Source organism: Gorilla gorilla, chromosome 21, assembly GCF_029281585.2.
Source record: "Gorilla gorilla gorilla isolate KB3781 chromosome 21, NHGRI_mGorGor1-v2.1_pri, whole genome shotgun sequence".
In the NCBI taxonomy this organism is placed as follows: domain Eukaryota; kingdom Metazoa; phylum Chordata; class Mammalia; order Primates; family Hominidae; genus Gorilla; species Gorilla gorilla.
Genome location: NC_073245.2, coordinates 47,656,632 through 47,676,440, shown reverse-complemented (window position 1 = coordinate 47,676,440; position 19,809 = coordinate 47,656,632). Strand labels below are relative to the sequence as shown.

The following is a 19,809-nucleotide window of genomic DNA, read 5'->3' as shown; positions in this document are numbered from 1 at the left end:
GCAGGTGAAGTAGAAAGTACTATAAATAAAAACTTACGAAGACATGGCCTGCTTTTGTACTTCTCAGTGCCTCCAAAAGCAAAAACAAAACAAAATAGCCCTGCATTTTATGTATGTACCTCCAACAGGTGAAGACACAACCCTCGTCATGGGCATATATGAACTTTGTCCTGAGATTCAATGGGGCTCTCTGCTCATTTCCCTGCCCTTCTACGTCATTATTTTTTAAAAACCTACTTCATTATAATCCAAAAAGTAAAACAGCCTCACCAAAAAAAGAAGGTAGGGGAAACGAAATCATCAGTGAGATCAATGCTGTAATAAGAGGTCAAAAGACTACAAGGGCACAGTAACTTAGCAGGCTACTGAGGTCAGAGAAGGCTTCATAGAAGAGGTGACATTTCGGCGAGTTGCAGTGGCTCACGCTTGTAATCCCAACACTTTGGGAGGCTGAGGCAGGTGGATCACTTGAGGTCAGGAGTTTGAGACCAGCCTGACCAACATGGTGAAACCCTGTCTCTACTAAAAATACAAACATTAGCTGGGTGTGGTGGCGTGTGCCTGTAAACAGTCCCAGGTACTTGGGAGGCTGAGGCAGGAGAGTCACTTGAACCCAGGAGGCAGAGGTTGCAGTAGTCAAGATCATGCCACTGCTCTCCAGCCTGGGCGATAGAATGAGACTTCGTCTCAAAAAAAAAAAAAAAAAAGAGGTAATATTTGAACTATATCTTAGAGGCTAAGGCAGAGAGAGAAGGGAGGGAGGCATTCCGGACTAAATTCAGCAGGTACAAAGACAGGGAGGGGGAAGAGCTTGGCTGTTCTGGGAATGGCAAGCACTTTGGTGTTGATGGAGGATGGAGTCATAGCTAGCTCCATAAATCAACAGGAAAGAAACTGGGCTAAAAGACAGGCTGAGGGCAGAGGTCAGTACAAGCCCCAACTGTGGCATCAGGTTTCAAAGTAGATTTCCTTGGGCACATCTTCTTCCCCCTCCATGGTAGGAATGTTCCTGGCACCTCCCCTGCCTGTCCCTAACCCTCTAAAGGAGTCAGCTCTCTCTCAGCGAACCCTTCCTGGGACCCCAGGCCATCTCACCGGTCCTGAAGTTCAGCCTTCTCCAGATCCCCTTGACTCTTCAGCTGTATTAACTCCTGGCTCCTTTCATGGGCTTCCTTCTCCAGCTCCTGGGTCTTGGCTAGTAGCAGCAGCAGCTGGGCCGGCTCCCGCCCATCCATTCTTCCAGATCCGTTGGGTTCCCGAGACTGTGCTCCCACAGTCAAGCGCAGACAACAGGTCAACAGAGACCCTGAAAGCCTCACATGCTCAGCTTTTAGCTCCGTCAGATCTCTGAGTACAAGCAAGGAAAACAGCAGACTCCACTAGGAACCAGGGAAGGAGTGTGGTGATCAGGCCCAGTGAAGCCTGAGGAGCAGGGCTGGGAAAAATCATCTGCTTCCAACACTACCAACTCCCCCACCCACCCCACCCCCACAGCTGATCCCGCTTCTATAGCAGCCCACTGTTATTAGTCCAGAATTGGTAGGGGCAAACCTCCTCCCTTCTTCTCCCCACACTGACCTGTCAGTAGCTGACTTCATTTCCAGGAAGTGGCGTCGGAACGTCACAACCTCCCGCCATAGACTGAGAAGGCGACCGTGCTCCCCTTTCAGGTAGCCCTTGAAGAACTGTGTGTTCAGAAACCCAGGTCATACCCAAAGGCAGAGGGCTATCTTTTGCCAACACAAGAGTCTTGGATTCCTCCTGACTACTGAGGTTAGGAAGGAGGGACTTACAGGAGATAGTTTATGAATGGGTATCTATCCAGGTTATGGTGAAGGGCTTAATAAAGTTGGCAGTGGGATTCGAGAGGTCAGAGGGCCTAGGATGGTATATCGCCTTCCTCTGGGCCAGATTAGAAAAGGATACACGGTAGCTGCTTAACAAATGGGATCTATTACCACAGACTTTTCTAAGGAGGAGTCAATGATATACATAAACCACTGAGCACAAAGCAAAAATGCAGGAAACATCTGTTTCCTTCAGCTGGGACCTGAAAATTCCCCAGGGCCCATAACTGCTCTTTCTTTCCCATTCAGTTTCATATCTACCTCCTTAGCATCTAGATATGCAAGACCTCCAGACCAGGAATCAGTAAGCTTTCAGATCCATCAAAAACCTAAGCTCGTCACTGCTGCAGGAACAGAGTTGCTCTGAGTGTCATGCTACCTCCCAGCAGAACCTAGACTAGGCGGGTAGTGGCAGGTCTAAGCTGAAGGCCCAAGAAGGCTGAGGCTGCCAGCATGCGCAGGTAAGGATGGTCAGGGACTTTAACAGCAACAGCTCAGTTTTCATCCAAGTCCTGAAGTTAACCCCTTCCAGTACTGACCAGGGCAGCATCCAGAATACACAGGCTTCCTCTCACAGTTCCAGTCCCCGTTCTTCCTACCTCCTGCTCCATCTGCCACTGGCTCTCCTTCCTCATTAGCTCATCCCGGGCCCGGCTCCAGTCCACTGTCAGTTTTTCCACATCTTCCCTAAGGGCTTTATTCACCACGTCAGCTTTTTCCATGTGCAGTCGAAGCTGGGTGTTCACCTCTGCTAGACTCTCACACCTGCACTGGGGAGGGGTAAAAGTGGGTGCAAAATAAAGGTCTAGTCCAACCCTTGGACCTCCTGGGAGTAAGATGGTAACCACTGAAATTTTCCATTGCGGGAATTAGAGGGCTATGGCTGAAGTCCACATTAGCCCTCAGGGCAGAAGTTTCTCATCAGCCTTCTCCACCAACTGGCCAATCACCCAGGTCAGAAAGTTTGGGGTCCATCACCTCTGTTGCTCCTCCTCCAATCGGACCAGCAGCTCATCCAGGTTTGGCTCCTCCACATTTTCCCACCTCTGGGGGATTGGTCCCTGCGCCAGACAGAGACAAGCCTTACTTACCTCCAAAGAGAACATCACTCAGACCAGTTCCCTAAGGCTCCCTTCCATGGCAGTCCACTTCCTTTTTATTCTTTCTCCCCTTTGTTAGCAATATGCTTCTATTCTTAATCACTGCCTCCCTCACTCCAAAAGTAAACTGATGACCTCTCCTGAAAGATGGCCTTCGGTAGTAAAAAGAATCTTCAACCTAAGAAGTGATGTATCTTTCACTAATGGCCTTAACTTCCACTACACTAATGGTTTGACCTTGGGAAGTGACTTAACTTCTTTCATTTTTTTTTTTTTTTTTGGAGACAGAGTCTCACTCTGTCGCCCAGGCTGGAGTGCAATGGCACAATCTCAGCTCACTGCAACCACCGCCTCCCAGGTTCAAGTGATTCTCCTGCCTTAGCCTCCCAAGTAGTTGGGATTACAGGCACCTGCCACCACACCTGGCTAATTTTTGTATTTTTAGTAGAGATGGGGTTTCACCATGTTGGCCAGGCTGTTCTTGAATTCCTGGCCTCAAGTGATCCACCCACCTCAGCCTCCCAAAGTGCTGGGGTTACAGGCATGAGCCACCACACCCAGCCTGTGAAGTCACTTAACTTCTTGGAGCTACAGTGTCTCCAGCTACAAAATGAAAGCGGTATGTCGTTCCCTTCAGAAAGTTGCTGTGCAGGTTAAGAGACACAATTATAGATGCTCCTTGACTTATGCTGGAATTTCATCCCATAAATCCATCATAAATTGAACATAAGTTAAAGGTGTGTTTTCAACTTATGACGTTTTCTTTTTTTCTTTTCTTTTTTTTTTTCTTTTTTGAGACAGTCTAGTTCTGTTGCCCAGGCTGGAGTGCAGTGGCATGATCTCGGCTCACTGCAACCTCCGCCTCCTGGGTTCAAGTGATTCTCCTGCCTCAGCCTCCCGAGTAGCTGGGATTACAGGCACGCACCATCATGCCCGGCTAATTTTTTGTATTTTTAGTAGAGATGGGGTTTCACCATGCTGGCCAGGTTGGTCTTGAACCCCTGACCTTGTGACCCACCCACCTTGACCTCCCAAAGTGCTGGGATTACAGGCATGAGCCACTGCGCCTGGCTGACATTTTCAACTTATGATATTTTCAACTTAACAGTGAGTTCGGGCCAGACGCAGTGGCTCACACTTGTAATCCCAGCAGTGGGAGGATTGCTTGAGTCTAAGAATTTGAGACCAGCCTGGGCAACATAGAGAGACCCTGTGTCTACAGAAAATAAAAAAAATTAGCCAGATGTGGAGGCATGTATCTGTAGTCCCAGCTACTTTTTGGGAGGCTGAGGTGGGATGATCGCTTAAGCCCAGGAGGCTGAGGCTGCAGTGACTCATGACTGCACCAGTGCACTCCATCCTGGGTGACAGAGTAAGTAGGACCCTGTCTCAAAACAACCAACCAACCAAACAAACAAAAACCAACCAACCAAGCAAGCAAAACAACCCCAAACAATGGGTTTATCCAGCTGTAACCCCATCATAACCCAAGGAACATACTGAATGCATATAGCTTTCACATCATCATAAAGTTGAAAACTTGCAACCATCCTATGTTGGGGGGGACCATCTGTATATGACAGTGCCTCATGCTGCCTGGACTGCATTGAGGGTGCTCAATAAGTTTTGGTTCTTTCCTTCCTCTGAGAGAACTTTTCTGAGGAAAATGTGAGGAGGTACTGAGAGGCAGCTGGAACAAAGGCAAATAAATGGGTTTTTCGAAGCCAGTTCTAATAGCACAGACATCCCTTTGCTGCAGACATGCTGTAGGCTCGCAAAGGCCTGCATCTTTCTAAGAGAAACACTGACACCTGCTGGAGGAAACATGCACTTCTTCCTGCTAATCCCACACTCCTTCCAATCTAATTTACATTTCGTCCTTTGAAAACCAAGGGTTGGAATCTGACAGGCCAGCTAGGTTCAATGAAGATATCAGTGTGATAAACCTCTCAGAGGCTGAGAAAGAGAGACTTCTACCAAACACCTCACTTGTACACTCCAACCTCCCTCAGTCAACAAATGAAACCTAACAAGTATATTCACTGAGGACCCAGGGGGTGCAGAGTGCTCAGCCTCACTCACTCCAGTGGCTTCTAGCCGCTTCTCCAGCTCTTGGCACCAGCTTCGGTACTGCAGCACCTGCAGCAAAAAGAACAGGCCCTGGGCAATGAACACAGCTGGCACAAACAGCCCAAAGTAAAGGCCCCTGAGGATCTTAGGCAAACTTGCTATGAACAGGGGAACTGGGTGGTGACAGTAAGGTAAGGCCATAACATCTTATAGTTTCTATTTGGGCATTTTTTTCTTTTTTGAGATGGAGTCTCACTCTGTGTCCCAGGCTGGAGTGCAGTGGCACAATCTTGGCTCACTGCAACCTCCGCTTCCCAGATTGAAGTGATTCTTCTAACTCAGCCTCCCGAGTAGCTGGGATTACAGGCATGCGCCACCACACTCAGCTAATTTTTATATTTTTAGTAGAGACAGGGTTTTGCCATGTTGGCCAGGCTGGTCTCAAACTCCTGACCTCAGGTGATACACCTGCCTCGGCCTCCCAAAATGCTGGGATTACAGGCATGGGCCACCATGCCTGGCCTTCTTTGGGCATTTAAATAATACTTTCTATATGAGTGAGACTCTGTCTCAAAAATAAATAAATAAATAAATAAATAAATAAATACTTTCTATATGCCTTTTATATCACAGAGGCAAGATCATGGGCTTTGGCTCTAGACTAGCTGAAGAAACCTGGATAAATAACTTAACCCTTGTGAATTTCATCTTTAAAGAGATATATTAGCCAAAAGTGGTGGTGTACACCTGTGGTCCCAGATACTCCAGAGGCTGAGGCAGGAGGATTGCCTGAGCCCAGGAGGTTGAGGCCGCAGCGATCTGTGATCATACCACTGCACTCTAGCCTGGGCAACAGAGCAAAACCCTATCTCAAAAATAAAATAAAATTAAAAGGATATAATACATACCTCATGGAGCAGTTGTGAGCATCAAAAGAGAAGCTGTACATGAAAGCTAGAAGGTCTGGGTCTTATCTCACCAAGCTAGATGTAGGCCACTCCCACCACAAGACTCTGCCTCCTGCAACCCTTATCTCACCTCAGCACCTAGCGCTGGGGGCTGTTCTCTTTCCCCTCCCCAAAAGGGCAGCTGCCTCACCTTGGCCTGCAGCTTCCTCACAAGGGTTGCTTGTCTCTGCTGGGCCTCCTGGGAGTTCTTCAGCTTCCGCCAGGAGGCTGCCTGATTCTCTGCCATCTGCTGCTGTAGTGCCAGCACCTGCTCTTCCAGTACCAGCTGCAGCGACTGGGGCTTCATGTTGTTCAACCCAGGGCTTCTTGTCTCCATGAGGGCACCAGGTGGTAGGCCCACAGGTGCCTAGGTAGCCAGAGGGTGTTCACGCCCAGCAGGGTCTCTAACCATTGCCATGCCACTTCAACATCCTCTTGAACTGGGGACCAAAGCACATAGTCAAATTGAAAGGACTGTTCTTTTACTATATACAAGACTCCTCAGAACCTTTAAAATACTAAAAGGGACCCTCATCTCTGAAGGGCGCTATGATGAGCATCATTCCCCAAATTTAACTGACCATGAGACAAGCTCACAGGACTAGTGTCTCCTGGCATGAATTTCGGAACTCTGCACTAAACCAAGAGCTCCTGGTTTATCACTGCATCCTTAGTTCCTGGCACAGTGGTTCACAAACATTTGTTGAATGAATCGCTGAAGGTGTTCCTAGTCTAGCAGGGGAAATAGACACAAACTATTACAATACATACAATGTAGCATGTGAAATAATAAGATAATATGAGAAAACAAAGGAAGAGAACTTAACCCAGCCTGGGAGCCTGTGAACTGTGTGAATCATCATCACCATTGTTAACACTTGCTGAGTGCTTCTGGAGGGCTGTTGCTTTAAGTGCTTTACATGCATTACGTCATTTTGTTTTTACAAAAATCTTGAAACCTTCCAATGCCTTCCCATGACACTTCACCAAACGTACTATTATAACTCTTTATATATAGATGAGGAAACTGGGGCTTAGAAAGGTTAAAAAACTTGTGCCAGGCCACACAGCTGGCATATGGTTGAGAGAGATTTGAACACAAGTAGTCTATCTGACAAAGAAAAGGGGTAGCAGGCATTTCAGGCAAAGGATCCAAAAGAGAGAAGGAACCAGTGGCAGCAGGATGGCCAAACCCCCTCACCCACCAGGAGCTGGGCCAAAACAGGGCAATGGGCCACCACAGGCAGAGGCGGCCAGCCTAATGGTGACCTTCATCAGAGATACCCAGGACAGGGGAAGGCATGGTGGTAAAGAAGAGTTCTGGGTGTTAGTCCAAGCTCTGCCTCCAATGGGCTCCGTGACCTCAGATGTGCTACTTCCCTCATCCAGAAATGAGGGTATCATGACCTCTGAGTTACTTAGGCCTCTAAAACACACAATTATCCCATAACCTGGGCCAGAGGAAGAGTTCTCTCATTTTATTAACCCTAAGACTCTCACCAGCAGGGCTAAGGAATATCCGTATTTTCAACTACCTATCAACAAAATGGTATTTACAGCGAATGCAAACCTAACATTTGCACATACAGTAGAAAGTTCAAGGGCCCCAAATCCCTTTAATGCACCAAACTATTGATTTCCCACATCCTGGCTCAAATGCCACGTCCTATCATGTCCTCCCAGATGAACCCAGGAAGAGTTAATCACTTTTATAGCTATATACACAGAGAGAATACATATGTTCTGATGTCTACTCTACATCTTATCATCATTACTTGTCTATTTTCTCTGCTAATCCATGAGTACCTCAAAGGCAGGAGCTGTCTAATTCATTTTAATTGTAACTTGTCAACAATGTCCAGTGAAGAAATGCATGTGAGCCTCACTCCTGGCAGAGCTAAGCCATAGGCCAGAGATGACAAATCAGTGCCCTGCTAGCTCTTTTCAGCCATTGTGTGGCCCACATAATAGTTTTTAAGAATTCAAATTAGGTGCCAACATTTATCATTGGGAGAATGTACATAAAATCCATATTTCTGGCTCCTTTTGGAAAATCAGAATACCCAGTGATGCTTGACCCATATTTCAATAAGGCAACAACCAGCCGCACAGTTGAATAGTGCCTGCCCGTTTAGACAGGGCACGTGCTCCGTGCAGTTGAACAGCGCCTGTCTCCTTTAGACAGGGCGTGTGCTCTGCACAGTTGTATAGTGCCTGCCCCCTTTAGACAGGGCATGTGCTCTCCAGTTCATCGTGGCCTCCCCTATGCACACACCGATTCTCTCCCTCACAATGATAGCATATTTCAGTTGTCATTTATCATTGCAACTGTGCTACTGTTTCTGTTATAGTAGCACTATAGAGGAAAACTCGGCTTACTAATTTACATTACCTCCTGAACAACCGAAGATACTTGAGTTTGCAGAGCCTGTACTAGGCAGTAAAGAAAGTGCATAAAGTAGGGAGAATAGAATGGCACCAATAAAGGCTTGGTGGCACCAGTACTCCAGGCCTCTTCCTAGCCTACGAACCAGGGTAATACAACCTTTCCCCATACTATTACACCCTCCTTTTCAGCCTTTTTGCCAAGGCTGTGTGACCAACTCACCATGGTGCTATGAAATGTTGGCTCTGTTGAGTTCAATGAAGCTCAATCCCTCTCTGCTGGTTGGAGGCACAGATCTTCCAGGAAACTGTTCTCTTATCCCAGGATTTCTGCCAACAACTCTACCTACAATAATGTAGATCCAAGTTACTTCAAGGGAACTGAAGAGCCTTTTCTCTCCTAGTACTGTGAGGGCTGAGCCGGGCTTTTGCATGCAGTGGGACTTTATGAGGTCCCAAAGGCCCCCTCACACTTTGTTGAATCCCTATCCCAAAACATTAGGTTGAACCATATGAAATTGCTAATATTATCCTATTATTATTATTATTTTTAGAGAAAGGATCTAGCTCTGTCACCCAGGCTGGAGTACAGTGGTGCAATCATAGCTCACCGCAGCCTCAAACTCCTGGGCTGAAGGGATCCTCCAGCCTCAGCCTTCAGAGGAGCTGAAGATGTGTGCCACCAAGCCTTTTTTTTTTTTTCCTTTGATAGAGACAAGGTTTTGCCATGTTGCCTAAGCTTGTCTCGAACTCCTGGTTTCAGACAGCCACCCCCTGGCCCAAGCCTCCCAAAGCAATGGCATTATGGGTGTGAGCCACCAAGCCCAGCCTCACTCATTATTTTTTATCTACAAAAATGGCAATTTCACATCATTCAACCTAATATCTCTAATAAGCAGTCCTGCCACACATAGTTCCATGAATTCTCATCAAGTTTTCTTTTAGGATACGGCTGTCAGTAACTTGCAAACATGATTTGGCAAGGTGGTATTAGTAATACTTAAGCAAATAAAGGAAATTATATTAGAATTATATAATTATTTTACTTTAGCAGATAATTAAAAAATTTTAAAGCTATTTAGAAATTTAGTCCAACCCCCCTCATCTTGCAGATAAGGAAACTGAGGCTTGTAGAGATAAAGCAACTTCATTTTGTTTATATTTTTATATGCCCCACTTATCTCAAAAAATGATTTGCATGGCCAGGCGCAGTGGCTCACACCTGTAATCCCAGCACTTTGGGAGGCTGAGGCAGGCGGATCACTTGAGGTCAGGAGTTTGAGACCAGCCTGGCCGATACTGTCCAGCCTGGGCGACAAGAGCAAGGCTCCATCTCAAAAAAAAAAAAAAAAGAAAAAAAAAAAAATTTGCATTATAGCAAATATACCATACTAAAAGGGGAGACTGGGTGCAAGGTGTACAGGAACTCTCTGTACTATGCAATTTTTCTGTAACCCTAAAATTGTTGTAAAAAAATAGTTTTAAAAAATGATTTAAAGTTTTTTAAAACCAAAACAATCCTCATAAAACTAAAATTTATTAAAACAAGAATAAAAGAGAAGAGACAGAGAAAAATTATCTCAGGAATCTTTCTGAAGTTCAGATTTCATTCTGAGCTTCCTCAAGACACAGTTCAGCATCCTTTTACGAACACACTGCCATATCAGATCTGCTAGGAATAAACTAGCAGAGCCCCCAAAGGGAAAGTAAATTTCAATGTGCCTGAGAAAGGGAAAAGAGCAGTAGCTGGCAAACTGTAACAAATTGGATTACATCTAAATAAGATAATGAGTGTCAGTGTACTTCTAAGCTGTAAACCACTGAGCCAATGTTATCGTTACTGCAGGAAAAAGGGAAAGATTCATTTCTTTTGTACATTAATTTATCCCATAAACACTCATGAATTTCAACTCAGTATCAGGAGTCTGCCACAGTGGTACAGAAATGAACAAGACCTACCTTCCTACTTTTGCTAAGGATCAGACAGGGAAGACAGCACCCTTACTAAAGACCAACAGCCACCTGTGAACCTGGAGTGGAAAGTGACAGAAGAGTGAGATAAATTATGTATTTGATCCTCTCTCATCCAAAATACTACAAAAGGAGTATTTAAATAAAGTTTAAAAGAGAAGCAACACTACCCCCTAAACTTGGAATAGAGGCATAAATGCTACAAGGACTAAGATGTAGAATGGTATTAAATAGAATTTGTCACTTAAAGCAAAAACAGAAAAATACTTGAGGACACAAACATTTTATTTACTGAGAAAGAAACTACAGTATAGACATTTGTGTACAGAGATAATTTGTTTCTTACTCCTGAAAAAAACAAATTAGCATGCAGCTCCTTATTTAAATCTCATGTGGGGCCTCTCTGTTGCTCTCCTCCAACCTCTGGCCTCTCCCACTCAGTCTCCTTTGCTGCCTTTTCTCATCTCCCCAATATCTAAAGTTTGGAAACCTCAAGGCTTCAGACCTCTTCTCCATCTCCAATAATTTCCAAGGTAATCTCATCCAGTGTTTTGTTTTGTTTTTGAGACAGGATCTGGCTCTGTTACCCAGGCTGTAGTGCACTGGCATGATCTCAGCTCACTGCAACCTCTGCCTCCCCGGTTCAGGCAATTCTCATGTCTCAGCCTCCCGAGTAGCTGGGATTACAAGCATGTGCCACCACGACCAGCTAATTTTTTTGTATTTTTAGTAGAGACAGAGTTTCACCAAGGTGGGAGGATCTCTTGAGGCCAGGAGTTCAAGACCAGCCTGGGCAACAAAGAGAGATTCCCATCTCTATTAAAAAAAAAAAAAAAAAAAAAATTGCTGGCTGTGTGGCATTCACCTGTAGTCCCAGCTACTTGGGAGGTTAAGATGGGAGGGCTGCTTGAGCCAAGGAGTTCGAGGCTGCAGTGAGCCGTGATCACGCCACTGCACTCCAGCCTGGGACAAGATGCTCAAATAAATAAATAAATAAATAAAATACTATCACCTCTCCACATAACACTAGTACTTTTATTTGCCTTACCATGCTTTTTCTGTCCCTATCTAATTATTATGTAATATACTTACCAAAATGCAAATTCCACAAGTGCAAAAGCATTGTTTTATCCAATGCCGTATGCCCAGCTCCTACCTAAAACACAGCCTGGTTTATAACAAGTGCCCATTATTACTGACTGACTATTATAGGACATTGGGTAACATGATCCATATTATCACCAACGGTCTTGCAAAAGGCTAACAGCTCTATTACCTATATAAAAAGCAAAAAAACAGGCTGGGTGTGGTGGCTCACACCTGTAATCCCAGCACTTTGGGAGGTTGAGTTGGGCAGATCATTTGAGGCCAGGAGTTCGAGACCAGCTTGGCCAACATGGCAAAACCCCATCTCTCCTAGAAATACAAAAATTAGCCAGGCACGGTGGCGGGCGCCTGTAATCCCAGCTACTCAGGAGGCTGAGGCGGGAGAATCGCCTGAACCTGGGAGACAGGATGTTGCAGTGAACCGAGATCGCACCACTGCACTCCAGCCTGGGTGACTGAGTGAGATCAGGTCTCAAAAAAGAAAAAAAAAAAAAAAAGTGGGGGGAGGCATATAACTTATAGCTTGGTCAGTGGCAGAGCAATGACTGAACCCCAATCTGATTCCAAATTCTACACTCTCTCCATTACATTAGCTGTTAAAGCATGAACATTACATTAGTTAAAGCATGGACTACGAACTCACAGCTCTGTGAGGGGCACTTCTTAAATAGTGAGGGATAATGACACCTATGTCTGCAGCTTTCTGATCGAAAAGGAGCAAAGAAACATAGAAGAACTAAAGGAACAGAGGGCGTACCAGTAGCCTTGGTTTTGTTGTGACCTCTATAAATTTGGGAACACCAGTTCTAAGCCTTCCCGGTAAAATACTGATCACAAGCCTAGCCTCCAATAACTCCCAGGGCCAAACTAAAGATCAATTCAACAGACGTTCATTAAACCCAAAGACAATCTAGTCAAGTCATCAAATGCCCTGGGGACAGTTTCCCAGCTCCATCCACTTATTAGTTGTGGGACTACTGGCAAATTACTTTTTCTATGAATACCTCAGTTTCTTCATGGGTAAAACGTGAAGCTATAGAAAGAACTCACCCCATAGGATTGTTGGGAAGATTAAATAGGCCTTTGGCTGAGCGCGGTGGCTCACACCTGTAATCCCAGCACTTTGGGAGGCCGAAGCGGGCGGATCACCTGAGGTCGGGAGTTCGAGATCAGCCTGACCAACATGGAGAAACCCCGTCTCTACTAAAAACATAAAATTAGCTGGGTGTGGTGGCGCATGCCTGCAATCCCAGCTACTTGGGAGGCTGAGGCAGGAGAATCGCTTGAACCCGGGAGGCGGAGGTTGAGCTGAACCGAGATCGCGCCATTGCACTCCAGCCTGGACAACAAGCGCGAAACTCCGTCTCTAAATAAATAAATAAATGGGCCCTTATGTGTAATGCATTCAGTAGCACCTGACAATTTGTGACCATTCCGTACAGTTAAGCCATGACTATTATCATCACGTGCTAGGCCCTGGGATCTAGAGATGAAAAAGGCAAGGCATAACATCTAACGAACGAGCTTACGGTGTCAACGAGGGGCCGGGAAAGTAACTCGGTGCACAGCAAGTGCAAAAACCGAGAAGCGAATGCAGCTGCGCCTGGAGAAGGCGGCTGAGAAGTGATACTTCAGCAGGGTCCTGAAGAATGGGAGCTCCAGAGTCGGGTGGCGGGTGGGACTGGGCTTTCGGATAGATTACGTGCAAATCCGCCAGGACACAGGGAGCGAGGGGCGGGGGGGCGGGAGAGCGCGGCGCCTCGCCCTCCCAGCCCGGGATTGCGGCTGCTGGACACGAGGGTCGGGAAGCTCTCCTTTGGCGGCGCCGACTGGAGCTTAGCGTGCTGGCGGCAGCAGGAAGCTGAGGCAAGCGGGCCCCGGGCCCTAACGACGCGTCCCAGCCCCTCTCTAGGCCTCGGGTTCCCCCCGGGTAACAAGAGGCCGCTGCCCGAACGGGATTCCCTCAGGCGCCCTAGACGGGCGGGTCTCCGGGCCTCGGACGGTTAACCCGAGCACCTCCCGCCTGCCCCTGAGGCCCCACCTCACCGCGCTCGGCTCCCGCAGACGCCCGGCTAGTTGCTCTGCGATTGAGCTGCAGCAGCCGCTGCTAAGGCCCTGCCGGGGACGGGGGCGGAGCCCACCCCGAGGCAGAGGGCCAGGCCCCGCCCCCCAAACTCCCGCCCTTTGGGAGGGGCCCGCCCCGCCAAGTCCTGCACCAATAGGCAGACTGCGCCGGCGCAGGGCCTCCCGCAGCCGACTTACTAGAAAGGCCCTGAAGGAAAGGGAGTATTATTTTAAGAATTATAAGATCCCTAGCCAGAAATGGGGACGGTCAGGGTCTCTGGATTCGCGAAAGGGACATTTCGGAAGCAGAAAAGGAAAATTGCCCTCAATCATTTCGCTTTTGGCTTCAGTGTTACATATAGCGCATGTGCAAGGTCACCTGGTTTTAGGTGCGCCTGCGCACAGCTCCACCTACAAACCAGACTACAATTACAACTGCGCGAGAAACAAAGGGGCTAGCTGCCACTGGTTAGCGATAGTACTGGCAGCGCGACCAGTTTCTGAGGGTTCACCTTGCTGCTCAGACGCTCCGAGCAGCTTCAGGCAGCATAACACTTACAGGCGAGTTACTTACTCAACACTCGGTTTTGTCTGCGTGTCTCTGCACAGAGTGTTACCTTTACCTGACTTAATCCGTCCCGGAGCTGCAGTTCTTCTTAAGCCTGACTTCTAGAGAACTTTTTCTTCCCAATAGGACCCATGCGTTATTCCCGTAGCATTTTGTGTATAAATTTTTTTTTTTTTTTTTGAAATGGAGTCTTGCTCTGTCGCCAGACTGGAGTGCATTGGCATGATCTCGGCTCACCGCAACCTCTGCCTCCCAGGTTCAAGTAATTCTGCCTCAGCCTCCCGAGTAGTTGGGACTACAGGCGCCCGCCACCACGCCCGGCTAATTTTTGTATTTTTAGTAGAGACAGGATTTCACTATGTTGGCCAGGATGGTCTCGATCTCTCTTGACCTCGTGATCCTCCCGCCTCGGCCTCCCAAAGGGCTGGGACTACAGGCGTGAGCCACCGCGCCCGGCCTTGTGTATAAATTGTTAATGCACTTTCTTAGAGTTGTAAACTCCATTTACCTGCCTCACTCTTGCACTCAGTGGTTCTCAATTTTTAGTAGGAATTAAAAACAAAACTGGTAAATGCAGACTCTTGGATTCCACCCCCAGAGAATCCCTAAACCGGGGGTGGAATCCAGGAATCTGCATTTTAGAAAGTACCCAGGGTGATTCTGATACATTGGGAACACGTTTTAGGAAGCGCTGCATGAGATTGTGAGCTTGAGCGTAGAGACTGTAATTTGGTCATCTGACTATAGCGCTCAGCAAAAGGCCTGGTACAAAATAGGTGCTCAATAAGTGCTGAGTGAATGGGTGAATGAGTGGATAGCTCGAGTGAAACAGCAAGGCTTCAGGTTAATCCACAGCCAAAGGTAACCTGAGAAAGGAACGCTTAAAAGCTATATTTTATCTTTCTCCTGTAAGAACACAAAAAAGATCTTAATAGCTAATTTGAGAAATAGAGAAAGTGGAGAGTAAAAGGGGAAGGAAGGACACGGATTCTGAAAGGCAAACTGTCTAGAGAGGGGAAAAGGAACATCTCCAGGCACTAGACAGAGAAAACGATGCAAAGAAGCAGTGGTGTGGGATTCCATCCTAGGGAAATAATCCCACAACAGGCATTGTGCTTGAATGTTCACTGCAACAATATTTGAAATACAAATGAAACAATCTAAATATTATGCACATCAAGCTCTTTTCTGCCTCAGGGCGTTTGCATACACTATGCCAGCTATCTAGACCACTTTCCCCCCAGCTCTTGGCCTAGCTGGTACCTTCCTGTCCTTCAGGTCCCAGCTTAAATGATACTTCCTCAACTAGGTCTTCCCTGACCATGCTATCTGAAGTAATACCCTATACTTTCTAGGATAGTCTTCTGTTTCTTTTCTTTTTTCTTTTTTCTTTTTTTCTTTTTGAGACGGAGTCTTGCTTTGTCGCCCAGGCTGGAGTGCAGCGGCGCAATCTCGGCTCACTGCAAGCTCCACCTACCGGGTTCACGCCATTCTTCTGCTTCAGCCTCCCCAGTAGCTGGGACCACAGGTGCCTGCCACCATGCCCGGCTAATTTTTTTGTATTTTTAGTAGAGACGGGGTTTCACCGTCTTAGCCAGGATGGTCTTGATCTCCTGACCTCGTGATCTGCCCACCTCAGCCTCCCAAAATGCTGGCATTACAGGCGTGCGCCACCGCACCCGGCCGTCTTCTGTTTCTTTCATAGCACTTTCCATTTATTATTTTGTTTTCCTATTAACATTCCCTCCAAAATTTAAGCTTTGTGTGGATAGGAGACTTATTCCTGGGATTTAGCACAGTCTTACACACATGGTAGGTATCAAGTAAGTATCCATTGAATGAATGAATCAAGTCAGCCCTAGTGTTACAAAGTTTAATGACATAACATCCATTAGCAAACTAGACAATATTTTTTAAGACTATGAGGAGTCGGCCAGGTGTGGTGGCTCACGCCTGTAATCCCAGCACTTTGGGAGGCTGAGGTGGGCGGATCACCTGAGGTCGGGAGTTCGATACCATCCTGACCAACAGGGAGAAACCCCATCTCTACTAAAAATACAAAATTAGCTAGGCGTGGTGGCACATGCCTGTAATCCCAGCTACTCGGGAGGCTGAGGCAGGAGAATCACTTGAACCCAGGAGGCGGAGGTTGCGGTGAGCCGAGATTGCACCATTGCGCTCTAGCCTGGGCAACAAGAGCGAAAGTTCATCTCAAAGAAAAAGACTATGAGGAGTAAACAGGTTTCAGACTACCAAGATATACCAAACCAAATAGTAATCTTTGATGTTTGTAAAGGGGGATTCATTCCCTTATTTATTCATTTACCCAGTGGACATTTATTGAGCATTGATTATGTTCTAGTATTGAATAATAATACAATGTAGTAAGGACAAGTTGGAAATTGTATTAAAACATAATAATGTAGTACAACTGGATATTATCTGAGCCAAAGCCCAAAGTGGAATTAGCTGGTGTGTGAAACAGGGACGGGCAGGGGTGGGTGGGAATGGTTTTGAGATGAGACTTCCACCTCAGATCATCAGGCATTAGATTCTCATGAGTGTGTAACCTAGATCCCTTGCATGCACAGGTCTCAATAAGATTTGCCTCTTATGAGAATCTAATGCTGCTGCTGAACTGACAGGAGGTGGAGCTCAGGTGGTAATGCTCGCTTATCTGCTCAACACCTACTGTGCTGCCAGGGTCCTAACAGGTCACAGACTGATAGTAGTCCATGGCCTGGGGGATTAGAAACCCCTGCCCTAGTGGTTCTGTAGGCATAAGAGTACACCACATTAGTCTTACACAACCTGCAGATGGCTGGGTGCAGTGGCTCACGCCTGTAACCCCAGCACTTTAGAAGGCCAAGACAGGTGGATCACTTGGGCCCAGGAGTTGGAGACCAGCCTGGGCAACATAGTTAGACCTTGTCTCTACAAAAAAATAAAAAAATGAGGTGAGAGGATTGCTTGAGCCCAGGAGGTCGAGGCTGCAATGAGCCGTGATGGCCCTACTGCACTCCAGCCTGGGTGACAGGAGTAAGACCCTGTCTCGAAAAAAAAAGAAAAAAAAGAAAAAAAAAAACAGAAAAAAAAAAAAAACGCATTCTGCAAACTGCGTGGAGCATTTGAGACGTACAAACAGGTGTTCCTACCTATCACCTGGCTTGGGGCCCAAGAGTCCTATAAAGACTTAAACCAGACAATTCAAGTCTGATCATGTTCAGACCTGTCTGATGAACCAGACTGGGGAGTTCTCAAAGGAGGCTGGATTGGAGGGAAAGACAATGGATGAGTTGAAAGAAAATCAACCCTGGTCCCTGCCAGGTGAGGGGAACGGTTTCTTCCTTTATATCCTAAATTCCATCTCTAGAAATATGCCTTGTACTCAAACCCTCTCTGAGGGCTATAATATGGATCTTTCCTACACCCAGCCTTGCTCATTATTTATACATATTCCTCCTAGCCCATGCCAAGAGGCTGTCTGGACTAACTGAATTAAAATATATATATATATATATATATATATATATATATATATATATATATGTGAAATTTCAAAATGAGGTGCTAAATCACTGTACATATATATTTGTGTATATCTATATCTATATCTATATATCTATATATATATAGAGATATCTATATATATTTTTCTGTTAGCCTAAAATCTGTTTGAAAGTTCCTAAATCCCTTATCCCAATATGAAGGGGTCTGCAGGTGGAGGATAGATAATTTGTGTGGAGATATTTCTGGCTATGAGTCCCCATTCCTCCTTGGGGAAGATTAAGAGGACATTACTTTTAACCACTCAAACCAAGTGACTGGGAGAGGGTGCTTCCATGAGAATCTGAGATGCAGAATCCATACCATTGCAGTTAGGGAGTATCGTGACCAGGATATGCTTCCTGCCTGTGAACTCTAGCAAGAAGAGACAAGCCTGCTGACTATTAGGTCCTGTTCAGTAGGGCTTCCTGGAGGTATAAAGGGACCCCAGGAACAAGAAGCTAGACAAATGGCCATTAATAGATGCCTTTGCTAAGGGAACTGCAGGAGAGGGGCCAGTAGGGAACCCCTGAAGAGTGTATAAAAGCACCCCATGATGCTTTGATGATGGATAGAGATGGCTATAAACATCTGTGAGGCCCAGAAAGCACTAAGCCAGCTATTACACTAGTTCAAAGAAGACTTTTCCCACCCCCATCTTCCTCTCCATGTTAACATGGAGACATGTTGAGTGACTGAAGTGAGCTGAGGATGACAGAGGGGGAAAAATAGAGGGAAAAAAAGTCAACCATTTTCCTCTTTCTTTTTCACTGCAAGGTAACAGTCTGGAGCACCAAAACGATAGTCTCTTGCTGCTGTTCATCTGAGTCCATTCTTTTTTTTTTTTACGGAGTCTCACTTTGTAGCCCAGGCTGGAGTGCAGTGGCACGATCTTGGCTCATTGCAACCTCCGCCTCCTGGGTTCAAGTGATCCTTGTGCCTCAGCCTCCTGAGAAGCTGGGATTACAGGCGCCCGCCACCACCACACCCAGCTTTTTTTTTTTTTTTTTTTTCAGTAGAGATGGGGTTTCACCATGTTAGCGAGGCTGGTCTTGAATTCCTGACCTCAAGTGATCCGCCCACCTCGGCTTCCCAAAGTGCTGGGATTACAGACGTGAGCCGCCATGCCCGGCCCATTCTCTCTCTCTCTTTTTTTTTTTTTTTTTTTAAGAGACAGGGTTTTGCTCTTTCACTCAGGTTGGAGTGCAGTGGTTTGATCATAGCTCACTGCAGCTTGAACCTCCTGGGCTCAAGCGATCCTCCTGGCTCAGCCTCCCGAGTAGCTAAGACTATAGGCCTGTGCCACCAGTCCTGGCTAATTTGTTTAAAAATTTTTTTGTAGAGATGGGGACTCACTGTGTTGTCCAGGTTGGTCTTGAACTCCTGGCATCAAGCAATGTTCCTACTTAGCCTCCCGAAGTGCTGGGATTATAGGCTTGAGCTGCTGCGCTGAAGTTCCATTCATTCATTATTTTTAAAATATTGATTGAGCACCTACTGTGTGCCAAAAGTTGAGTTATACACTGGGAGGGACCCAAAGAACAATAATAAATGAACTCTGTCCAGAGCCTCTGTTCACAAACTCACATGGCAGGCAAGCAAGTAAAGAAATAGTTCACACACACACAGTGTAGTAAATTCTATAAAGAGGGAGCAGCTGGCTACACAGCATCAGGACACTATGACTTGTTTGTGAAGGATAAAAACGCTAAAATTAGCCAGGTGTGGTGGTGCACTACTGTAGTCCCAACTATTCTGGAGGCTGAGGTAGGAAGGATCGCTTGAGCCCAGGAGGTCGAGGCTGCAGTGAGCTGTGTTCAAGCCACTGCACTCCAACCTGGGCAACACAGCAAGACCCTGTCTCAAAAAAAAAAAAAATGCTAAGCAGACAAGCCAGGCATGGTGGCATGTGGCTGTAGTCCCACCCACTCAAGAGGCTGAGTCAGAAGAACCTCTTGAGCTTAGGAGTTTGAGACCAGTCTGGGCAGCATAGCAAGACCCCATCTCAAAAAAAAATGCTAAGCAAAGTGGCAGGGGTGGGGTGGTGGCGGGGATTCCAAGCAGCATGTGCAAAGGCACAGCAACATGCTAGAGCATGGGATGTGTTAGGAATGCCGGACACTCCTCTTGCTGATGCCACCATTTGGTTGAATTGTGTCAATCTCCCTAGTTGGATTCCCTTTGTCAGCTGGATATTTTCTCCC

General features: G+C 46.5%; 1 protein-coding gene and 1 non-coding gene across 10 annotated transcripts in view; one reads left to right on the top strand and one right to left on the bottom strand.

Moving 5' to 3' along the window:
• CEP250 (centrosomal protein 250) overlaps positions 1-13,605 on the bottom strand; it is a 56,877-nt gene extending 43,272 nt beyond the window's left edge. The window contains exons 1-9 of one of the 9 annotated variants that reach the window (XR_008674639.2): positions 13,469-13,586; positions 10,309-10,379; positions 8,573-8,695; positions 6,116-6,404; positions 5,030-5,086; positions 2,826-2,908; positions 2,447-2,612; positions 1,579-1,685; positions 1,096-1,347 (exon numbers count right to left, since the gene is read on the bottom strand). Coding sequence is in view for 8 of the 9 variants with exons in the window: in XM_055373394.2 (XP_055229369.2) it covers positions 1,096-1,347; positions 1,579-1,685; positions 2,447-2,612; positions 2,826-2,908; positions 5,030-5,086; positions 6,116-6,301 (851 nt within the window). In the remaining variant the exon portion in view is untranslated. Of the gene's footprint in view, positions 1-1,095; positions 1,348-1,578; positions 1,686-2,446; positions 2,618-2,825; positions 2,909-5,029; positions 5,087-6,115; positions 6,405-8,572; positions 8,696-10,308; positions 10,380-12,956 lie in introns of those variants that run through there. The other 8 variants (XM_055373394.2, XM_019016878.4, XM_063702285.1 and 5 more) reach the window with 8 other exon arrangements.
• A 1,001-nt stretch (positions 13,606-14,606) lies between these two features.
• Positions 14,607-14,718, top strand: MIR1289 (microRNA mir-1289). The gene has a single exon (NR_106495.1). It is a non-coding gene; the product is annotated as a microRNA mir-1289 (primary transcript).
• Positions 14,719-19,809: the final 5,091 nt, after the last annotated feature.